The 20,670-nt window shown below is 44.5% G+C and overlaps 1 protein-coding gene across 1 annotated transcript in view; it reads right to left on the minus strand.

Annotated features, from left to right (window-relative positions):
- Positions 1 to 685: 685 nt before the first annotated feature.
- The window catches only part of LOC311508760 (uncharacterized protein), a gene marked incomplete at its 5' end in the record, with an annotated part of 31,322 nt that continues 11,337 nt past the window's right edge, over positions 686 to 20,670 (minus strand). The window contains 19 exons of the mRNA XM_084573710.1: positions 686 to 1,832; positions 3,248 to 3,878; positions 4,482 to 5,139; positions 5,224 to 6,011; positions 6,373 to 6,511; positions 6,691 to 6,792; positions 7,336 to 7,443; positions 8,458 to 8,525; positions 10,656 to 10,737; positions 11,732 to 11,916; positions 12,024 to 12,122; positions 13,318 to 13,605; positions 14,186 to 14,300; positions 15,117 to 15,211; positions 15,577 to 15,685; positions 16,064 to 16,172; positions 17,866 to 17,987; positions 18,954 to 19,049; positions 19,183 to 19,328. Of these exons, the coding sequence (XP_084429836.1) occupies positions 1,736 to 1,832; positions 3,248 to 3,878; positions 4,482 to 5,139; positions 5,224 to 6,011; positions 6,373 to 6,511; positions 6,691 to 6,792; positions 7,336 to 7,443; positions 8,458 to 8,525; positions 10,656 to 10,737; positions 11,732 to 11,916; positions 12,024 to 12,122; positions 13,318 to 13,605; positions 14,186 to 14,300; positions 15,117 to 15,211; positions 15,577 to 15,685; positions 16,064 to 16,172; positions 17,866 to 17,987; positions 18,954 to 19,049; positions 19,183 to 19,328 (4,037 nt within the window). The 3' untranslated portion in view covers positions 686 to 1,735. The remainder of the gene's footprint in view (positions 1,833 to 3,247; positions 3,879 to 4,481; positions 5,140 to 5,223; positions 6,012 to 6,372; positions 6,512 to 6,690; positions 6,793 to 7,335; positions 7,444 to 8,457; positions 8,526 to 10,655; positions 10,738 to 11,731; positions 11,917 to 12,023; positions 12,123 to 13,317; positions 13,606 to 14,185; positions 14,301 to 15,116; positions 15,212 to 15,576; positions 15,686 to 16,063; positions 16,173 to 17,865; positions 17,988 to 18,953; positions 19,050 to 19,182; positions 19,329 to 20,670) is intronic.

Raw genomic sequence — 20,670 nt, forward strand, 5'->3', positions numbered from 1 at the left:
AGGCTCAATCAGCTCACCTCAATTCATTGTCTATAGTTATCATTATTATTATTATTTTTATTACTCACATAGAACCATCTGTTTCTCAAATATATCTTTGTTTTCAAAGAGCATAAAAATACAAGTGGACTCTTCATTGGGATGAACACTGGTGGCTGATCCACTGTCTGGCTTACATGGGGAGGGGGGACCACTGAAAACTGGGGACCGTAGGAGGAGCGGTGCCAACTTATTACAGCTTACAGGGGGGCTTATATGGGCTCGTACGAAGCGTCTCAATGGTTACAGGAGGTTGCAGGCAGGGTGACTGATTTTTAAGGATCACAAACTAGAGGCTACTTTTTGACATCACAGACACGGGAGGGTTTTGCGAGGAACCAGAAAAACACATCGAACGCTTTGGAGAGGAGAACGAGAAAATAAAAAGTGAATATATGAAAGACAAGATAGATACGAAGGCACAGAGAGATGCAGAGTTAACAAAACAGACAGGGAGAGAAATAAAAATGGGGGAGACGAACATGGAGGAAGGGAGGCAGATTAGGGGCAGTTTCACTAACCAACACTAGAGGGAGCTCTAACAGCTCAAATACCCAGGTATATTATAAACTCTATGTATGTATGTATGTATGTGTGTATGTATGTATGTATGTATGCATGTATGTATACTGGATGTACTATATAAAGCATTGAAATATAGGATTATCTTTTAAAAACACTGTTCACTGCAGCAGGACAAAGGGATATACCGCATGAGTGTGCTTGTATATATGCACGGAGATGTGTTTTGTATGTCCATCAGGCATGTGTGCAGACTCACTCCCAAGCAAAATCTCCATAAATGGAGTTAAACACCAACAAAGCAGAACACCAGCAAGATTAAAACCTATGTAATGTGTACGTGTGTGTGTGCGTGCGTGTGTTTGTGTCTCAAGAATCATGGACACACATCTACATCGTCTCTCTGATCATTAGAATAACTACTGTACGAGTGGGAGGACATTGACATGAGCTTCAGCAGGGACTACACACACTCGTAACAACGACAACGGCAACGATAACGGCAACAGCAACATGAACAGAGACGACACACACAGGTCAGGGAGTCCAGCTAACCACAGTCCTTCACTCATACAGAAGAGAAATAGAGGCTACGATTCACCTGGGAAAAAAAAAAGCATCCTTTTGACATTGCAGGAGTGAGACAGACCCAGAAAGTGGCCTGTCCTTCAGTGTGCTTTAAAAGTTCTCTGCGGTATCTCATCAGCATTTATCCTGTCTTTATCTGGCTGTCTATCTGCCTGTCAGACAGTCAGTGTGCTTATTTTCGAAAGCAATATGCTTATCTGTCTGTCTCCCTGTCTGACTGGGTTACTACGTCTGTCCTAGCCAGAGTTTTTGGAGTTAAAAGGAGGAGGAAAATAATTGTGCTTCTCAGTCCACACAGTCATCTGAGGCTGGGCGGCGGTGACTCGCTGGGCTGCAGAGGTCAGAGGTTGTGTGGGAGCGGCCTCCTCGTATCAGGAGGAAGTATTAGAGCTACTGCACTGGACAGGGAGGACTCCCTCCTCAGTACTGTACAAGGCTACATGAGAAGCGCTCACGCAGGAGGGACACACTCGGACACACGCTCTCTGAGCGCCAGCTCCGAGCTTTGGGAGAGTTTTCTTGATACACCTACATATGATGGGGGGAGAGGGAATGGGCTTGTCGGAAATGAGACGTGGGCCGGAGATCAGTCGAGCATCGCATCCAGTTGGTCCGCCAAGTCGTCAAACATGCTGCCGATGTCATCCAAGATGGAGACGGTTGCCTTGTTGCCAGGAAGGGAGCTGGAAGTTGGATGGCAAAATGTCAGAGTTTAGCTGGTAATGAGGCAGACACAGTCAAGGAACTGAGATGTGAAAGGACCTATTACATTTATTTTACTGATTGTCGCAAAGTTCCTTAACATATAAGGAGGAATCTCCTGAATACGTTCAATAGCAGGCAGTTCAGACTAGAACTCAACGTAAAATATCATCATCTTTTAAGTTGATACAGTTTCCTTGTGCCAAAGAGTTGCTTATTTACTTATGGTCTCCATCATTTTGTCCAGGAAATGTGCTCCAGTGCTCCACAGTGTTCACCAGCTAGCTGCTAACTTTGGCCGTCTGTCACTACTATCTATCTATCACATGGATTTTCAATGTGTTTTCATCTCTGTTTTTATTGGCAGCGATGCAGCCCTACTATTACCATGCTGGGCTTAGTAGCATTAGCTGCAGCATCAAACACAGGGTGACTTTTATTATTATGAAGCAGCCACAGGAAGTGAGACATATTTGATCGTTTGGCTGTGCTGTAAACGGGTACACTAGATCCTCCTCTGTTGTATTTCTGATGAAGTTGCCCCTCAAAGAGTTTTTGCTGTGGTATTAAAACACACTTTATGTTACTTAAAGTAGGTAAACAAGAATTTTGTTAAATTCTACAGGATTAGACTTTAAGGATTACAACAATAAGATTATATTACAAATTATAAATATTCCAACCCTTTTTTTCAGTTTGTTTATTATAATGTAAAAGATCTAAATAGTACGTTACCCATCAAGTTCAGTAACTGACCTCTGACCCAGGATTCAAATGTCAGCGAAAGTAAAATAATGAGTATTAAGACAGGTTCCTACTGTGTAAACCTAAGCTTACTTTAGTGATGTAAAGTTTCTTAGGAGTTGTTACTGACCTCTGTCCTTGAATTAAATCTCTTTAGGAAACCCCCTTTATTTGCTTTTGTCTGTGTTTTCCGCAGATGTGGCTGGCGAGCACAGCTCAATGAACCCAGCTGTGATTTCACAACATATAGCCGAAACCACAGATTCTTGTTTTTACATTTCAGTTTTGGAACATTAGAGCTTATCGTTGTCACGCTGACGAAAAACATGCAGGGAAATGCTTTGCTGCATGCACACAAAGGCCATGCTGACAGACTGTACAAAACATCTATTCAGTGAAATAAACATAATACCCCTATTCAGGGAAAGGATTCCAGTTACTACCTCTTAATCAGTCAGCTTTGCAGACGTTGGTGAAGGTATTTATGATTTTCATTAATGCTGGAGACCACCATACTCTTAACTCCCACTTTCAGTCATAATGCTAAGCTAGGCTAACTACAGCCTGACTCTAGATCTGGCACGGATTCATTCGGTGGTTCACTGAGTTTATTCAGTGGTAAAATCTCAAGATATACTTAATGGATACTCACTCGTTTACTGTGTCCTCCTCGTGGATCTTATGCTCTACAGCCTGCAGCGCTGCAGCCAAGGAGGCACTGGTCTCCTCCAACCGATGCTGAACCTCTCCCCCCTGCTCTGCTTCCTCTGCTTGACTCTCCACCTCTTTCTCTCCTTCCCTCCTCGAAGGCGTCTTCTCCAGCTCCCTCAGGTTCCTGTCCTCCGCTCTCTTCCTCTCTTCCTCCTGCTCTTTGTGCTTCTTGTGCTCCCGCTCTCTCCTCCTCTCCTCTTCCTCTCGCCTCCGCTCCTCTTCCTCCTCCGCCTCCCGTAACCCCAACAGGTCAATGGAGAGGCCGGCGATGGAGGAGCGGGGAGGTTTGACCGGGTGCGGCGAAGGGGTGGAGGGACTCTGGGCCGGAGAAGGGGAGGCGAGAGGGAGACCCGGAGAGAGAGAGGGGGCAGAGGGAGTGTCAGGAGCTGGTAGAGGGGCGACGGAGAGGGGAGAGGATGGTCTGGGGGCTGGAGTCGGGCTGGCAGCAGCCGGGCTGGTAGCAGCGGGGCTCGGGCTCATGGCAGCTGAAGCTACAGTTGCTTTGCCTGGTTTGGGTGCTGTTGGAGGACCACGGGGTTTCGGGGATACAGGAGGAGGCACACGCTTCGGCTCTGGTAAGAAAGAACCACAGAAAACACTGTCAGGTCTCTTATGTACAATTAGACAATACATCAAACTTAATATTATTGTTTTTTACAGTATAAAACCTTCAGTTGCTAAGTTTTCCAGTTTTTGCTTGCAGCTTTCTCAAAATAATACCTCTAAGGAACAGAAATTTGCCGACCAGTGGCACAATATGATCATGAAAACATTGAACTATCACACATTTATTTTAATGATGTGCTCTATCCAGTCTCATAACAACACTATAGGTTTATATAATGGCCATCTGTTATAAACTTTGTTTTCTTGTACCACCCACATTTTTCCCACAGGATGCTCCATAAATATGAATATGAACATGTATTACATATATATACATATATATATATATAACAAGCTTGTCATGACTATAAACCATTATGAGACTTGACTACGTATATTTCTATCATAAGGCAAAAAGAAAGTGAACTGTCTAAATATTAATACCCTTAAAGCCAGGTAATTTTTGAACTTTGGTGCTTCTTAGTAGAAACCAAAAGGACAGAAATATAGGTGAATAATCCCAAATAGTTGTTTTAAAGTGACACTGTATGACATATTGTGTATCTCACCGGGACTCTGTGCTGTCTCAGCGTTATCAGGTCCGGGTATGGGGACCCTGCGAGTCGGTGTTGGGGGGTCGGCTTGCGGCTTCCTTAAGGTGACTGTGGACGGTTTGGGCGAGACTGGCGGCTTCAGAGACTTCCTAGCCTCCATCCACTCACAGCTCTCTCTGTTGGTCTCTGTCCTCTCGGAGACCTCAGACGCCGGCCTCCGCCTCAGGACCACGCCGCCGTTCTGCTGCGGCTCGCCGACGTTTTTGCGGCTACTGTCTACGGGGCTGCCAGGTGAATCTGGCCGGTTATTGCTTTGAGCGACGTGCTCCGCGTGCTCGGACGTGCGTGGCCTCCTGCGTATGGTGTCGGAGCCGGTTGTCATGGTAACGACAGTGGTAGCCACGGATGCGGGCGGCTCAGAGTCTGTTGCCAGGGGACGCGGCTTCCTTCGGAGTGTCGCTGTGCCATCTGTGATCTCTGACGCTGAGGTGACCACAGTGGAGCGGGGCCGGGGCTCGGGGCGCTGCTGGACGGGTTGCCGAGGTAACTGGTCAGTAGCGTCACTGGCGAGGCCTTCAAGTCCACTGATGGTCCTGCGCCGGCTTAAAACATCATCATCCTCGGATCCGAGACCCCCTGAGCCATCCTGCCGACGAAGTAGCGGCGGACTCACCTGTAGATCACATGGTTGTTACACATGCACACTGCTGACATTTTCAAAATGTAAAATCCAGTTCTCACAGAGACACACACCCACCTGTAGATAGTTGGTGCTGCCTCCCACATTCCTCTGCATGGGTTTGGATCCAACAACGATGGATGTTTCCAGCATGGCTGCAAGGCTGCGAACACTCCCAGAAGCCCCCTCTGATCTCTGCAGGCCTGCTGAGTCCTGAGCTCTTAAAGCCGCTCCCAGGCTGCCGCAGTCACTGGCTCGCCGCTCCCGATAGGTTGGCAGCCCGAGCAGCCCGTCCCCTTGTCCCTCTCCCTCGCCGTCACCTCCAGTAATGGAAGAACAGGACCGCTTAGGTGGCGTCGGGGGTCGACCTTTTCGGCGGGGACGGAGGGTGACAGAAGATTGGCTGCGGTTAACAGTGACATCATTGGGAGGAGCAGTATGTGTGGAGCTGCTGCGGCACACAGTGGCGTATCTAGAGTCGGATTCTGAGCCGATGAGACTGTGAGTTCTCCGCCGCTCCTCCTCCTCACTGGGCAGCCGCAGCAGCGGTACGGACGCGTCGGCTGCCATCTGGGTGGAGGGACGTGGCCGAGCCCTGGGGGAGGCCTGCTGGGTGCGTGCATGTGGAGGGGTTTGTGGTGGGGTTTGGGGAGGGGTATGTGAATGCGTAAGACCTGGGCGAGGTTTGGCCAGCGGGCTGGGGGCACCGTCCCTCTGCTTCCTCGCCTCCCTCCGGGCCTCCGAGGAGGTGCTGCCCCCTGGGCTGGACGGAGGTGTGGAGGGGCTTTGGGGAGGCTCAGAGCCACTTTCTTTTCTCTGTAACTCCTTCAGCCTCTTCACTCCCAGCATCATCTTCTTCTGATGGCCTGAGGGGAGGCAGAGGTGAAGTAGAAAGAAGCTATATTTATAATTAGAAGTTAGATAGGAGGGATTCCAGCTGCTTTAATAACCATGACATGCACACTTGGATTTCCTGGAAATGTCCTAATCTTTAGTGGTGACCCTGTTCTGCACCAGTCTGCTCATTAAAACAACCCCACAGTTCATAGTTTCCAGGCTGCAGACCGCTACAAGGCCTCGGAACATATGCTATTGTCAAAAAGTTCTATAATAGTTATATAACGTTGTAATTTGAAAAGTAGTCAGTGAAGTACAGAGCAAATACAGTATCTATACATATCCAGATTTTGCCATTACATAATCCTTAATCATTTAGCTGTGTCTTACCGAGCTTTGTAATGCCAATCTCTTGCAGATCTTCCAGGCTGATGTCCGAGACAAAGTCAATGTTTTCGTATCCATTCTGCACCAGAACCTGGTAGTACTGACTAAGGCCCAGGTGAGATAGCCAGTCTGCCAGATTGGCCTGAAATACACAAAGGGACACAGAAAGATGAGCATTTTAACATTCTTTAATACACGGTGTCTCTTAAAAAGCAGTTTCTTAACCAGCTGACAGAGTCTGCATGTGTACGCGCTTGTCTCCATGGTGTTGCCAAAATTCAGCATCTTTTTCCAGTTTGTATATAAACATGAGAGCCTTACAGGCTTGTGGTCTGGCAGCCAGTCTGTGGAGGGCAGCTTGCTGATCTCTGATGTTAACTTCTTTCGATGTCCGGGCTTCATGACTCCAATTGCCGTCAGGTCCTTGAACGTAAAGCACACTTAGTCACATCACTAACTCACTATCACTGCTGCAGGTGTTCTTTTCCTTTTGAAACGTAAACAGTTTTATTTGCAAGTTTGACTTTCATACATGAGTTGTGATACGCCTTCAGAAATATTTTGCTTAGGATAATCTCTGATGAGAGTTCCCTGCCCTCAGGAGGGTTTACATCATACCACGGTGTCTGCTTCAGTACACAAAAACACACAAACACACACACACACACACACAGTGGCACTAAACTGGACTCAAAGACAAACACGGTGTAGCGTTTACGGCACAGACTGGAACACGTGGCCATGTGTGAACACAGGTATGTCAATGAAGCAGACACAGTATGAGAAGTGACTGGTTGAGGCTCAGGACTCACACCGGGGGGTCAGGTGACAGAGACAGGAGGGTCATGATGACATCATCCAGGTCAGTGGGGGGTGGGGGGGTTGATTTGAGAGCTGTGCTGGGGCGGAGCCTTGACAGACAGGGGGGGGGGCGGGGCGTGAGGGGGTCAGGGGTCATGACCTTACCTCGGGGGTCATGCAGCTAATGGTGTCTAGATCATATCCCGCGGTGAGGAAGTGGGTGGTGTAGAACTGCAGCTGAAACTCACCCAGCCACGTCACTACTGCCTGCTTCTAGAACACAGAACACAGAACACTACTGCCTGCTTCTAGAAGAGTCCGCAGGCTTCTTCTAGAGCACGGAACGCAGGCCGGTTCTAGAACACGGCGTGGCAGCCTGCTCTAGAACACAGGAGACAAAAAAAAAAAATAAAACGTTCTAGAAAACAGGATAGGAACTTCTGGGGTAACGTCCACACTTAACCCTGCACCACAAATAGGGAGCGCTTACTGAAGGGGAAGGGGAATCTGCTCTGGAACAAATAATGGAGTTGTTCTCAATTACAGATTATACAATATAGAGATATAGATAGAAACCGTGCTATCTTTCCTAAAGTTGAAGAGATGTACCACCTACGTTTATGCTCAGAATTCTTTATAACATACAGCTGTTTTTATTGCTTTAGATTCTAAACGGTTTATGAAAGTCACTGATTATTCACACATCTGAGTGACACATTTTGGGCTAACCACAAAAAAAAAACAAAAAAAAACCTTGATGTGCTTATTTTGTGAATGACTTTCCGTCAGAGAATGTTGGATGAGATCAACCAATGGGGGTGAACACACTACAACACCGGTTCGCTTTGGCTTCTCTGACGGAAACGCTGCTGTCGCCTGGCAACCAGTCAGGTTCTAGAATACGGCGCCTGCCCGGTTCTAGAACACACACAGAGGGAGCTTAACCCTCAGCGTCACGGAACACTCAGCACTGCTGGCAGGTTCTAGAACAGAGCGGCAGCGTGTGGGCGTCTCAGCGTGGTGTGAGGGGCAGGGGGGTGGGTGGGGGGGTGGGTGGAGGGACAGAAGGCAAGGCAGCAACTGACTCCTCAGTGTGTCTGTCACTCTGCCTGTCTCCATGGCGACACACTCACAATGCCCCATCCTCAGGGTGGCATCTCTCCAGGTGCAACACAACCATCCTAGCAGATACCTCGCCCCGACCCATGTTAGACGCCTTTGTCGGAAGCAAACAGAAAAAAAAAAAGAAGCTCCCGCATTGAACCAAGGTGGCATCCAAAAACTCACTTTCCCATCATCCTCTTCTGCCTTCCGCTCGAACGACCGCTGTTCGTGAACTGTGCAACTGGAAGAACCTTGAGGTTGAGATGGAAAAGCAAAGACAAAGACAAGGGAAAAACAGAAGAGAGAAATAATTTGTTACTTTTAACAGGAAAGGACAATTTTGTTATTTCAATTTTGTACTTAATTATGCGCACACAGCCGGGCCAGTCTTACCCTGAAACCAAGTACTCATTAAAAAACTGAGTCTGGTAATAAAATGTCCCCCTTTTTGTCTGTTTCTTAAAACGCTAAAAAGCCAAGAATATGTATTATCTGGTGAGAAGCAGTGGAGAAATAATATAAAACCTGCTTTATATTGCCTGCATACTGCAGTCCTTCATTATAATTTCGGTAGCAGCTTCCATGCTTGGCTGTCTTTGTGGTGCTGTTTTCACACTACACTTCCCACACAACACTTAAACCCGTAGAATGACAGCAGATTAAATATGCTAATTTGTGTGGTTCTTTCAAAACCGGATTAGTAAATCATCGACAAACCTAGTCCTCGAATTTAAGTGTAATGCCAGAGATACCATTTGAATGTCGATACAGCATACCGCACATCAGTCATGCGGTAAATTACACACTGTAGCTGAGTGCTGCTTACAGTAATGGAGTTTAAACGTGTAAGCACCTTGTCACAAATTCAAAACTCACCAGTCTAGACTTTAAGAAATCCAGACACATCACAAAAACAATAAATTACTGACGTTTTACTAGCTGTGGTTAAAGAGGGGGTATATCAGTTCTTTTCCACCACTGTGAAGCAGTAGCTGCCAAACGTGGTGTGTAGCTAGAGCAGCAAATAACAATTTGTTTCTGGTAGTGCAGCATTAGCCTTAGCAAGCCAAATATCCACAATTGTGCAAATGTGTTGCACTGGAATATTATGGCACCACCAAAAAAAGCAACGTGTACAATATGGAAGGCTGCAAATTCAGGGGGTGGCACAAGTGTTCATTTCAACACCAACAGTCTTATCAATCATTTGTCACCAAGACAAAGATGACTAACTGCAGTAGCAAAGTTTGGAAAATGAAATCAAAGCACACGCAACTCTATACAGAAACACAAAAGAGAAGTGAAAACTATACGAGGCAGTGATGGAACCCATTTGACACGTTAGTAGACGATTAGCTCTCATAATACACAGTATTTGGTATCAGTCGATATGCAAAGTTCAGACATCCGGATACTGGATCAGTTTGAGATCTAGGGAATTTGTGTCAGGACCACGTAGTGTCTGTTATTTTTTAGTTCAGTTTTCTGTCTTTCTGTCTAGTTCTGTCTGTGATTGCTTTCCCCGCCCTCATGTGTTTCACCTGTGTCTCATTGTCTCCCTCGCCCTTGTGTATTTAAGCTGTGTTCCCCATTCCTCCTGTGCCAGATTGTCTTGTAGGTTTACCTTAAGCGTTCCAGCTAGTATCTTCTTCGAGTGATTTCTTCTTGTGACTTTAGCTATTCTGTATTACCTGAGTTTTTGCCTGTCGGACCTCTGTACCTTAGACTGATTCCTGAATTCCTGGTTTTGACCCTGCATTTGATTAAACAACCTCTGAGCCTGCCTGATCCCTGACTCCTCCATTTGGGTCCACCTGATTTGTACGTGATAATTTGGAGGCCAGGTCAAGGCGTGTGGTACATGTCTAACTTGTCAGTGGTCATAATGTTATGCCAGAACGGTGTGCATGACTGCTGATGCTAGCACGGTTGAGTTACAGCAAGAACGGACAGATTCCTAAGGAGCAAACAGAATGTATCCCAAGCAGCTGTGTCCCTTTTGGTTTAAAGGAGCACGTTAGAACAGCTTTTATAAATAAAGCATATCTTAAAATGCTGCCATACAAGGACCGGCATGGGAAATGCTGGTTGCGTGTGATATGAACAGACAGGTGGTCTTTAGAGGGCCAGGTTGACTTAAAGTGAAACAAAGGAAAAAATGACTCATGAAAGCATGAAAGCGATTCAAACAAGCCCAGAGGCTCTTGTACTCGTGAGCAACGCTGTGTTCGTTGATTGTCATCACTTTAGTACAAAGCACTCTTTTCGAATCAACAGATCACGTCATTTTTATTACAAGCAAGAGAAGCCGTACTTTGTGGTATCTGTTTAAATCAGTGCAGACTGTCAAGTGCAATGTTTGGGTGACTTTGTGCACTTACTTGCTGACTGCTCAACAGACTGCGACTGCTCCAAGAGATGCTCCTTGGCTTTTACAGACTGAGACAGCACGGTGGCCAGGAGCTAAAACACAAAAACACACGCACGCAAATAAACACACACGCACACGAAGAAACATTTACTCAAGCATAATCATTCAAACCCCAGAGGTTCTTGTGACTCAGCTCAGGACACATAACAGACTCTGACTTGCGACCCTCTTCCTCTCATATTTTCAGTAATTTATCAACACTGGTGAAGCAGAGAGACTAGAATGAGCAACGGTGATAAATGAGGGCGCACTAAAAACAACATTACACAGACAAAGGAATGCACTGCAGACAAATCCCATAACTATCACTTTTGACCCTCTGTTTCCTGCTTTTCTTAACCGTGCTTTTCTTAATACGATGCAGGAAGTGTGCCAAGCTTAAAATAAGACTAGTACATCTCTACTCGTGCATCAGCTACTCTAGATTCTACGTGTACGCTTTAGTCAGATGTATGTTTATGTCACTCCTCTCTTCTCTCTCTTTTTCTGTCTCTCTCTCTTTTTGTCATCGTCGCTTTAGCGCTTGCTCTGGAGGTTTAAGGCTGGGTTCTGGAAAGCGTCTTGTAGTATTGTTGTGTATAAAGTTTAATTAAACAGAATAAGAATACAACATATTCATTGTATCCTACGCCAAGCCAATCACATTTCAGTTTGTAGTTAAGAGCGACTCATTGTTTTCACTTTTCCCACAAGACATTTGTCTGTATTGGCAAAGTTTCACTTGCACATTGTATTATTCTATTAGGTTTCGACACACCTGTTGTTGCAAATGACACAGCAGGATCACATCACAATGCACCTGTTGTATTGTTGAGAAAAAAAAAAAGTGCTCTCCAGCAGAGGAGGAAACTAAGCAGGAAGCAGAATTGTGGTTAACAATGTGGCCACAGTTGTGTTTGTTTCCTGAAAATGTTTTGTTTCCCAGAAACGATGTGTCAGTTGTTATTGTTTTTTTTTAACGACACCGTAGCGACATTATAAAACATGTGAAAACAAGCACATAAATAAGTGAAAGAAGTCTCTTACCTTGACCCCTTCTGCTTGTGCGTGCAGGCCGGGCGCATTGAGGCCGTGAGTGTTGACTCCTGGTGTGGGTGCTGGGTGCGGACTGGGTGCCGGTGTGGTCAGAACATGAGTGTTTCCAGAGCTCTGCAGACTGCTCGATGACCGAACACTGCCCAGGCTGCCCACGCTGCCACTGCGGTCGCCACCTTCAAACGTACGCAGCTCAGCATTCATTGTTATACAGGGAAGATTTATTTTTTTTTTTTTAAGATTTTCACGTTTTGCATTTTCCTCCAAAGAAAAGTGAGTTTACCTGCCAACGGTTTGCGCAGCACCCAGATGTCCTCACTGGTGCTGCTCTGCTGTCCTAAAGTGGGAGAGCCCTGAGGACTCAGCTCTGCAGTTCGTGAACCTGTACATGCACACACAAACACATACATGTTTGTTACTTAATCTATTTGCAAAGAAAGTTCTTTTTTTCACAAATGCAGAAAAACTAATCAGCAGCAACACGTGCAATATGTGATATAATTTTCATAGATAACCTTCTTATATAAATGTGTTTAACTATTAAATGAGCAAACACACAGACACTCACTCACCTACACGTGCCTAAACAAGTTACTCATAGTGGTTGCAGCACCTCTAAGTGCAAATCACTGTGAGACACTTAAAACCTCACAGGTGCTCAGGACGTCCTGACACTGATGTCAAATAACACAGCCACTCATCGGTGGTATTTCTGTAACTATTTGTACGGGTATAGTATTTTAAATAATGCTTCTTAAATGGTTTTTAAAACGTAGGTGAAGTTCTAAAAATGGTGCCTTAAAGGGGAACTACTGTTGTTTTATAACCTGGACCTTATTTCTGGCATAAAATACGATCGTTTACTCACCCATATAACTTTGGTGTCACTTGGAGTGGTTCGGACGATATTTAGATCTGCGTATATCCATATAGTGGGAGTGAATGGGGCACCGAAACGCAGCCTCTGAGAGATAACACGATCTGCTGCGAAACTCGTTCATTTAACAATATTTTGTTATGATAAGCTAGTGCTCGTATCATAACAAAATATTGGTGAAATGAACGCGTTTCACGGCAGATAATGTGTTATTTAGAGGCTGAGTTTCGGTGCCCCAGTCACTCCCATTATATGGATATACACAGATCTAAATATCGTCCGAAGGACTCCAAGTGACACCAAAGTTATATGGGTGAGTAAAAGATCGTATGTTATGCCAGAAATAACAACACATAATGCCAGATTGTAAAAAAACAATAAATGGTCCCCTTTAAATTCAAGTGTTTCAATTAAAGGGTCAATTCACTCAGATTACAAATTACAAAGGGGGTGAAGAAGAATTACACCTAAAAAAAAACTTCATCAGTTAGGTGATTAATACTGATTATTTAGGATAGTCTATGCTGTAGATTTATCTGATTATTATTATGATTTTTATCTTAAGCTTCTAAAGTTTTTGTCATCTCGTTGAACTGATCCTTTAACGAAGCAACGGGAACACGTACGAAATGTTCTTTATGTGAAGAAAAACATGTAAAGGATGCTTATCTGTGATTTAAAGTGACACTACAGTATGTACCTGTCTGACTCTGCTGCTCCTGAGAAGTGGAGAGAGGAGGAGGAGGAGGAGGAGGAGTGGACAGAGGAGGAGGAGTAGACAGAGACGGAGGAGAGATGGGGAGAGGAACGTACCCAAATGAGGAGAACCGAGGGAGGGACTGTATGTTGGGATGAAGGGGAGGTGGGGGAGGCAGATGCAGGGGGAGAACTTTGGTGGGGGGGTATGAATGTCCGTTGACCGAGGCAATGGGACAGGGGTTGGGCCTGCGGAGAAGGAGGGTGTGGCACTGCTGGGAGGGGGAGTGACCTGGACACAAGCCAGGAGCAAGGAGGTGCAAAACAACACAACAACAACACAACAACAACTGATCAGTAAACTTGAAACAAAACAAGTCTAATAAGAAAAATCTAAAAATGCACAAAATAATAACTGATTCAAATCAAAACATGAGAAAATAATACATCCATATATCCACATGGAATATATCTGTGTAAATTAAAATATAATATCACTACAGCAATAAAGCAAACAAACAATGTGAACAAAAGCATAACCATCTAGCAGAACAGGTTACACGGATTTGTTAATCAGGGAGGGTGACAGAAGGAGCGTAAGTATAGAGGGAGGGAGGGGGTGGGGGTGGGGGTAGGGGGTGACAGCCAATAGAGGGCAGTGTTTGATCAATGGAGATGATTGACAGGTTGGGGAAAACGGATGGGCTGCCCAAAAAGGGCAGATGATGCTGCAGCTATCTACATCTAATGATCAGCTATAGCTAGAGAACAGCTGCTGCACTCACACATGCAAAAGCTCACACACCCACCAACCCACCCACCAACCCACCCACCCATATACACACACGCACAGCTGTGATGTGGGTGGTCACCTGCCCTCTTGATGACTTCAACCATGTTGGAGGGAAAGTAGCCCACGCGGTCATTTCCTGTGCGGTTGTCGTGAATACATCCTTTCCATCGGCCATCAGAGTGCTGTTCCAAAACCTGTGCACGCAGAAAGATTAACCACTAATCTGTTTACACTTCAACTTCGACAACCGCACAAGCCGAGCATTAATCCAACCCCAAAGTTAAGAGTAAAGGCCATCCAAATTTCATAATACTCTCTAGATTCAAACTCGGGATTTGCAAACAACAGTGCAAGTACGTCTTAGGTTAACACCTATACGCTGCCTTGAAATGGGGTCGTGTTTGCTGCGTCCACAAGAAAGGACTTCATGAGTGCATGGTGCTCTTGTGGTATTCACACCACAAAGTGTGATACGTCGCTAGCTTGCTAAACTATTAGCCGCAGTGGCTTCGAGAAGCCAACTGTTGTGTAGCAGCGGCATTTTCACGGCTTACAGCCAACATTAGATCTTGAATGGCAAGCATTTTGCGTGCCAGACTTTTTGGTCGTGTTCATATCACAAGTTCACGAGTTCCACTTGAAAGCAGCAAAAAATCCCATCCAGTCAAAAGTCCCTGTGGCATCACAACGTATAACTTCCAAAAATTATACATTATACATTATACCTAACATAAAACATATAACCTTTTGTAAATACAGGTCTTTTCTTGGTTTTAGTTATCTGTATACTTCACTTGTGTTAGCACATAGTTGGTAAGAATGAGCGGGAAATATCAGATTTAGCTAACCTGCTCATTTAGCTCAGTTATTTTACTTAATATAATTTTATTTTTTAAAGTTACGTCATTACTAAAGAGAATTTGTCCACAGATGAGGTTCAGTGGCCAGAGCAGCACTTTGAGAACAGGTAAGAAATTTTAATTCACGTAATTATTGTTAAATAATTATACCGTGATAATGTCGCCAGCTTTGATGTTGAGGCTGGTAAGGTCATAGTTGTTGCAGTAATCCTTTAGTGCTCGCACCTGCATTGCAGCTGAAGCATCTACAAGACGAGAGTACAGACAGTGCAGACAGGAGAATGGAGGGGAAGGGTGGGCCGATTAGTACGTGAGCTATCAATAGTATAAATGGGATCAATACAAAGAAACCCTAAACAGAGCAAAATAAGCCAGAGTGACATGAACACTATGGTCCAGAATGCATCCAGAATAACAATGTTCACATTAATTCACACTTGTTGTTATTCATGACTGAAAGGTTTCCTGCGCTTTAACATATGTGGTGTCAGAAATAAAGAAACACATTCGCAGAAACATGAAGACACAACGTTCACCTAAATTGCCTACTTCCTGATTTCATACCACAACACAGATTTGTTGGTGTCAAGTTCATATCCCCATGCCTCACCTCTCAGTAACTGTTTGATCTCCCGGCTGGCCTGCGTGGTGGTGAACTGGTTAACAATGTCCAGGGCCGTTTGACTCAGAGTGTTTCTCACGCCTGCACTGATGCCACTCTGGATGGAAGCAGGAAGAGGACAGAAATGATCAGAGCTGCGTGTCAAATTGTGTCTCAGAGAGTTCATAATGGGGATTCGGCTGGGTGGATCAGCCTGCTGCTAGAAAAAACAACAAATGTGAGAAGTAGCATCTGACAAAAGGGCAAAAAAAACCCCAACAACAATAGATTGATTACATTTGATACCATGACAGGCAGGAGGATAGCCAGTCTGCTACAGTACATTACGTAACAAGCTCCCACAGGTTTCCTCTCAGGGCTCAGTGGGATAGACGACAAATGCTGAGATGTAAACTCGCTCAGCTGAGGAGAGGGAGGCAGTATTAACAGGGGCTTCTTATGTAAACACATTAAACAGACAGACAGACAGACTTACGTCCAGCAGCAGGCGTACTACTTCTGTCTTCCCACAGAGGGCAGCCTGATGTAGCGCAGTGCCTGACTCGGACTGTCTGTTGATATCTATACCAGCCTGAATCAGCAATCTGCACCACAAAATAATAAAGACATTAGCCTTGATTTATATTTCTGCTGCTTTTATAATATGAGTTCTCCAAAGGGAAACAATAAAATAAACTAAAAGCACAAAGAGCATTTACAGTTATGCAAGCCAATAAAAGCGTGTCTGTAGGTGAGCTTTAACCAGTTGTTCCCTTTACACTTTAACAGTAGTAATTGTTACTATGTCAGTGTATTTTTAACTTTATTGTAAATAGCTAGTTTTTGTTTCAGTATGATGGACGGGGCACGGCCGTGTTTGAGTGACAGCTGCTGGTATGCTGCCAGAAAGTCGGCGTCCACCAGAGAGATTGAGCAGGAAACAGAGTAGACGAACGTGTGCTGTAGCTACAAGTCATTTAGGCCTAAGTCATGACCACACTAACCTCTGACTGGAATTAAAATGACTCCTTCCAGCTGCAGCTGAACAGCTTCTTGGCCATCTAGCTGCAAACTGATAGGATCGTTTTACTTTTTCCCTAGCGAATGTTTGTTTTTGTAGAAACTGTTTTTCTTTTTGGAGGCGCCAGTTTACAGTAAATGTTGAACTTCAGCTGAAGTTTAATGAATGATTCTGGCATATTCCCCATTCATGTGGCTATTGTGGTTTTATTGGTGGGGATTTTGAAGAAACAAGCACTATTATGTGCTCCCTGTGCCTTCCCACTGAACTTAATTCTACATGAATCATTTTAAATGTTTTGTTTTCCACTATGACCAAAGGTAAACTCATACATTAGCTGCCGGGAATGACCATTCTTTTAACTGCATTAGGGATCTCTACCTATCTGACCCCTTCACAGGCTTATTCATCTCTCCCGCTGGTTTGTTTAGACGTGTGAGGCCGATGTTCAGGGAACTCATTGTTGATTCAGGTGGTAGACCATTATGGGGACGGTTGCAAGTAATTACAGTGTGACGGTTGATAGTGTTTGTTCAAACCAGAGTACATAAATAAGGGGCTAAATCAAATGGAAGACAAGGCGCAAAGAATGTCCTTTCTGTCATTAAGACAGCGTCTTTCAGAGGAAAGGTGATTCAGTTCATTCCTGAGCTCATGGCTCACGGCTCTGCTGCTGAATGAGGAAGAACATGTTTGCTGAAAAGAGTACAGCCCGTTGCCAGAATTTGAAAATGTCGGTATGTCCTTTGAGTAATTACAGCCTTGTAACTACAACTAATAAATCTGCAGCTTTCATAAACATTTACGGTCCTGGAGGTAAATTAACTACAAGAAAAGTCCAAGACTGGCCAGACTAAACAATGACCTGTCCCTGCAGTACGTAAAATCTATTAGAACAAGCAGAAAGTAATTTATGTATTGGATGTTTCATTTCAACATGTACAAGATTAAATAGAAAGCTATCTACAACGCCACACATGTAGACAAATATGTATTAATGTAAAATCGTGTTTGTTGGCCAGTATTATTATTCTCACTCTTTCTCTTTTTATTATGTCCAGATCTCTATAATAGAGATGGAGCAAGGTTAGCATCCCCCCGACAGAGTCACAATAGCCACATTAATGGGAAATATGCCAAGTTAAAATGAACTGTAATTAAATTGGATCAGTCCAGCGGGTGGACACAAAGAAGGACTAAGCGACGGACAGGCAGAGGAAGTTGGTTTTTAAGACAGACACACAGAGAGGAAGCTTCAAAGAAGAACTCGATCAGACCGTATGACATCAATGTGTCCGTTCTTAGCAGCGAGATGCAGAGGTGACACTCCGTTGGGGTCCGAGGGCTTCGGTTCCAGCATGGCTGCACACATGTTACTGCTGAGCAGGAGCTGGACCACCTAAACGCACGGACAAGCACAGCATAACTCATCCCTGTATACCAGCAATTATATTTACAGTTCCAAATGTCTGCAGCAAACTACATACTAGATGTATAACCTTCAAAATTACAACTAAAACTGCACATTTCAGGCTCTGTGAACTCTCTTCCCACTATTTTTAATACCTTAAAGGGGAACTACTGTTTTTACAACCTGGACCTTATTCCTGGCATAAAATACGATAGTTTACTCACCCATATAACTTCTGTGTAATTTACACTCGTTCAGGAGATATTTAGATGTGCGTGTATCCATATAGTGGGAGTGACTGGGGCACCGAATCACAGCCTTTAAATAACACATTATCTGCCGCGAAACTCGTTCATTTCACCAATATTTTGTTATGATACCCTAGTGCTATTCCCTGTTATCATCATCCGATAACAAAATATTGGTGAAATGAACGAGTTTCGCGGCAGATAATGCGGTATTTAGAGGCTGCGTTTCGGTGCCCCAGTCACTCCCACTATATGGATACACGCAGATCTAAATATATCCCAAACGACTACAAATGACACAAAAGTTATATGGGTGAGTAAACGATCGTATTTTATGCCAGAAATAAGGTTCTGGTTGTAAAAAACAGTAGTTCCCCTTTAAGAATGCACCAAACCAACGTCATTCTGAGAGTCACAACTTAAATATATTAACAGTTATTATCTGTACTGACACGGAAGATGTCATCGTTCCCTCATAATAAATTGTAGTAACTCTGATCATCCCTAACGTTTCCTCTTGAGCCACCATCATGTCAATTTGAAATTTCCGTTTCCCTCACTGCTAAACTAAGATGGCATTAAACAACATTATACATTATACAACCTCATCGAGCTGCTAGTGTGACTGGACTCTCTTGTTTTACTAATCCCAGATTTATTTCTGGTCAGATAAAGATTGAATAAAAATCTATTCAGATGTACTGACTCCGACACGTCCAAATTCACAAGCGAGGTCCAGCGGAGTCTTCCCCGCCGAGTCTGAGATGCACGGATTGGACTGGTGTTGTAGCAGCATCTCCGACTGTAACACATACAGACAAGTTTTACTGCTGCATCTGATTCCCGCAAACTCGTGCATATCGTGCATGCATCATCAGGCCCACATTACAGATACACTTCACGAAACACACACGCACACACACAAACAGAGTTACCCCATCGTAGTGTCCATGCTGAGCTGACAGGTGGAGAGGGATCTGTCCTTCATCTGACTGTCCGTTGACTGACGAGCCTGCCTTCAGCAGCATTTTCATTGGTTCGGTCTTCCCCTGCCATGCAGCATAATGCAGAGGACGCATTCCTACACAAAACACATACAAACGCACACAACCAAAGATGACAGCACAATAAAACACATTCAAGACCCCACAAGTACATGCACACAGACACGATGAAAAATTAGAACATAAAGACACATGAAAGCATACGTTTCACAGTAGATATCCAGCATCTGGGTGTTTTTGGACAAAATACAGCATTTTGTTTTCTATTTACTGTCAATCTATTGACTAAATGTATAGACTAGTTATAACCTGTCAGTAGACCCCTGGATATGCAGTGGTGGACATCCTTGACCCTTTGTAACCCTTAATGTATTTTTTGTGCAAGCATCGCTCTCGGGGGACATTTGAGACAAACAGCTTCCAGACAAAGGGCAACAAGACCTTTAAGAAAATCAGTGTCCTTAACACCATGATGTTGCAGGAAACTGGGCAACACAGCCCACCGTGGGAGCCACGCAGAAAACACAAGGTAATGCCAGGTGCAGCTGGACACAAACAAATTCTTGTGGAGTCCTTATCAGTGCCTCTAACCCGAAAATATTAAACACCACTTTGCCAGCAGTTGCCGCAAGAAACAATGAGCATGTTTCTCGGGGCAGCCGTCCAAGACCCCCAGTCTTGGTACCATAGATGAGCCACATCACCAAGCTGAATAAAGAGGCCATCCAGGCTCTGCTGGCACGAGGGAGTCCTGACTCAGAGGGGAGGTGCTGGCAGCACAAAGAGCCACCGCAGCTGCAGGAGTTATAGAAGCTGAAGCTTTGATATAGGAAGAGATGTGATGGCAAATTGCTTTCACACCGCCACAAAGATATTTTAGTAAGTGGTTTGGTGATTCAGTATGAGAAGTGTGGACTTTATCCCGACTGTGCAGAGAAAGAACAGCACTGAACGTGAGAAAATGTAATGGACACAGCCTCTATTAGGGCGGTTCTTTTGTGATGGAAGGGAAGGGAAATTGAAATACTTAAAATGTCACATCTCATGTGTATTTTATAAATAATTTTATCAGGGAGTCAGTCGTGCTTTTACTAGTTTCCCAGTTTAAAATATCAGTGGTGTTAAGATAATACTAACACTAACTGGTAACAGTACTGTGTGTCATTACTCCTCACATTCGTCACAAGTTTTGGAACAGTAACAATAATGAAGGCTGCTTAGAAATTTGGTAAACATAAACCAGGAGTAATTTGTCTGCTTTAGGAAATACCCTGAAATTTTCCAAAGTTTGTCTTGGCAGAAATGCCGAATACATATCTGCGTGCTCCGTTTCCTGGTGATGTTTTTGGACAGGATATCAAGCCCAGAAGCGAAGGCCAACAGGATGTCTAGGTCAGTGAACTTAATCTGGCATAGTGT

The sequence above is a fragment of the Chelon labrosus genome (assembly GCF_963514085.1).
Source record: "Chelon labrosus genome assembly, chromosome: 2".
In the NCBI taxonomy this organism is placed as follows: Eukaryota; Metazoa; Chordata; class Actinopteri; order Mugiliformes; family Mugilidae; genus Chelon; species Chelon labrosus.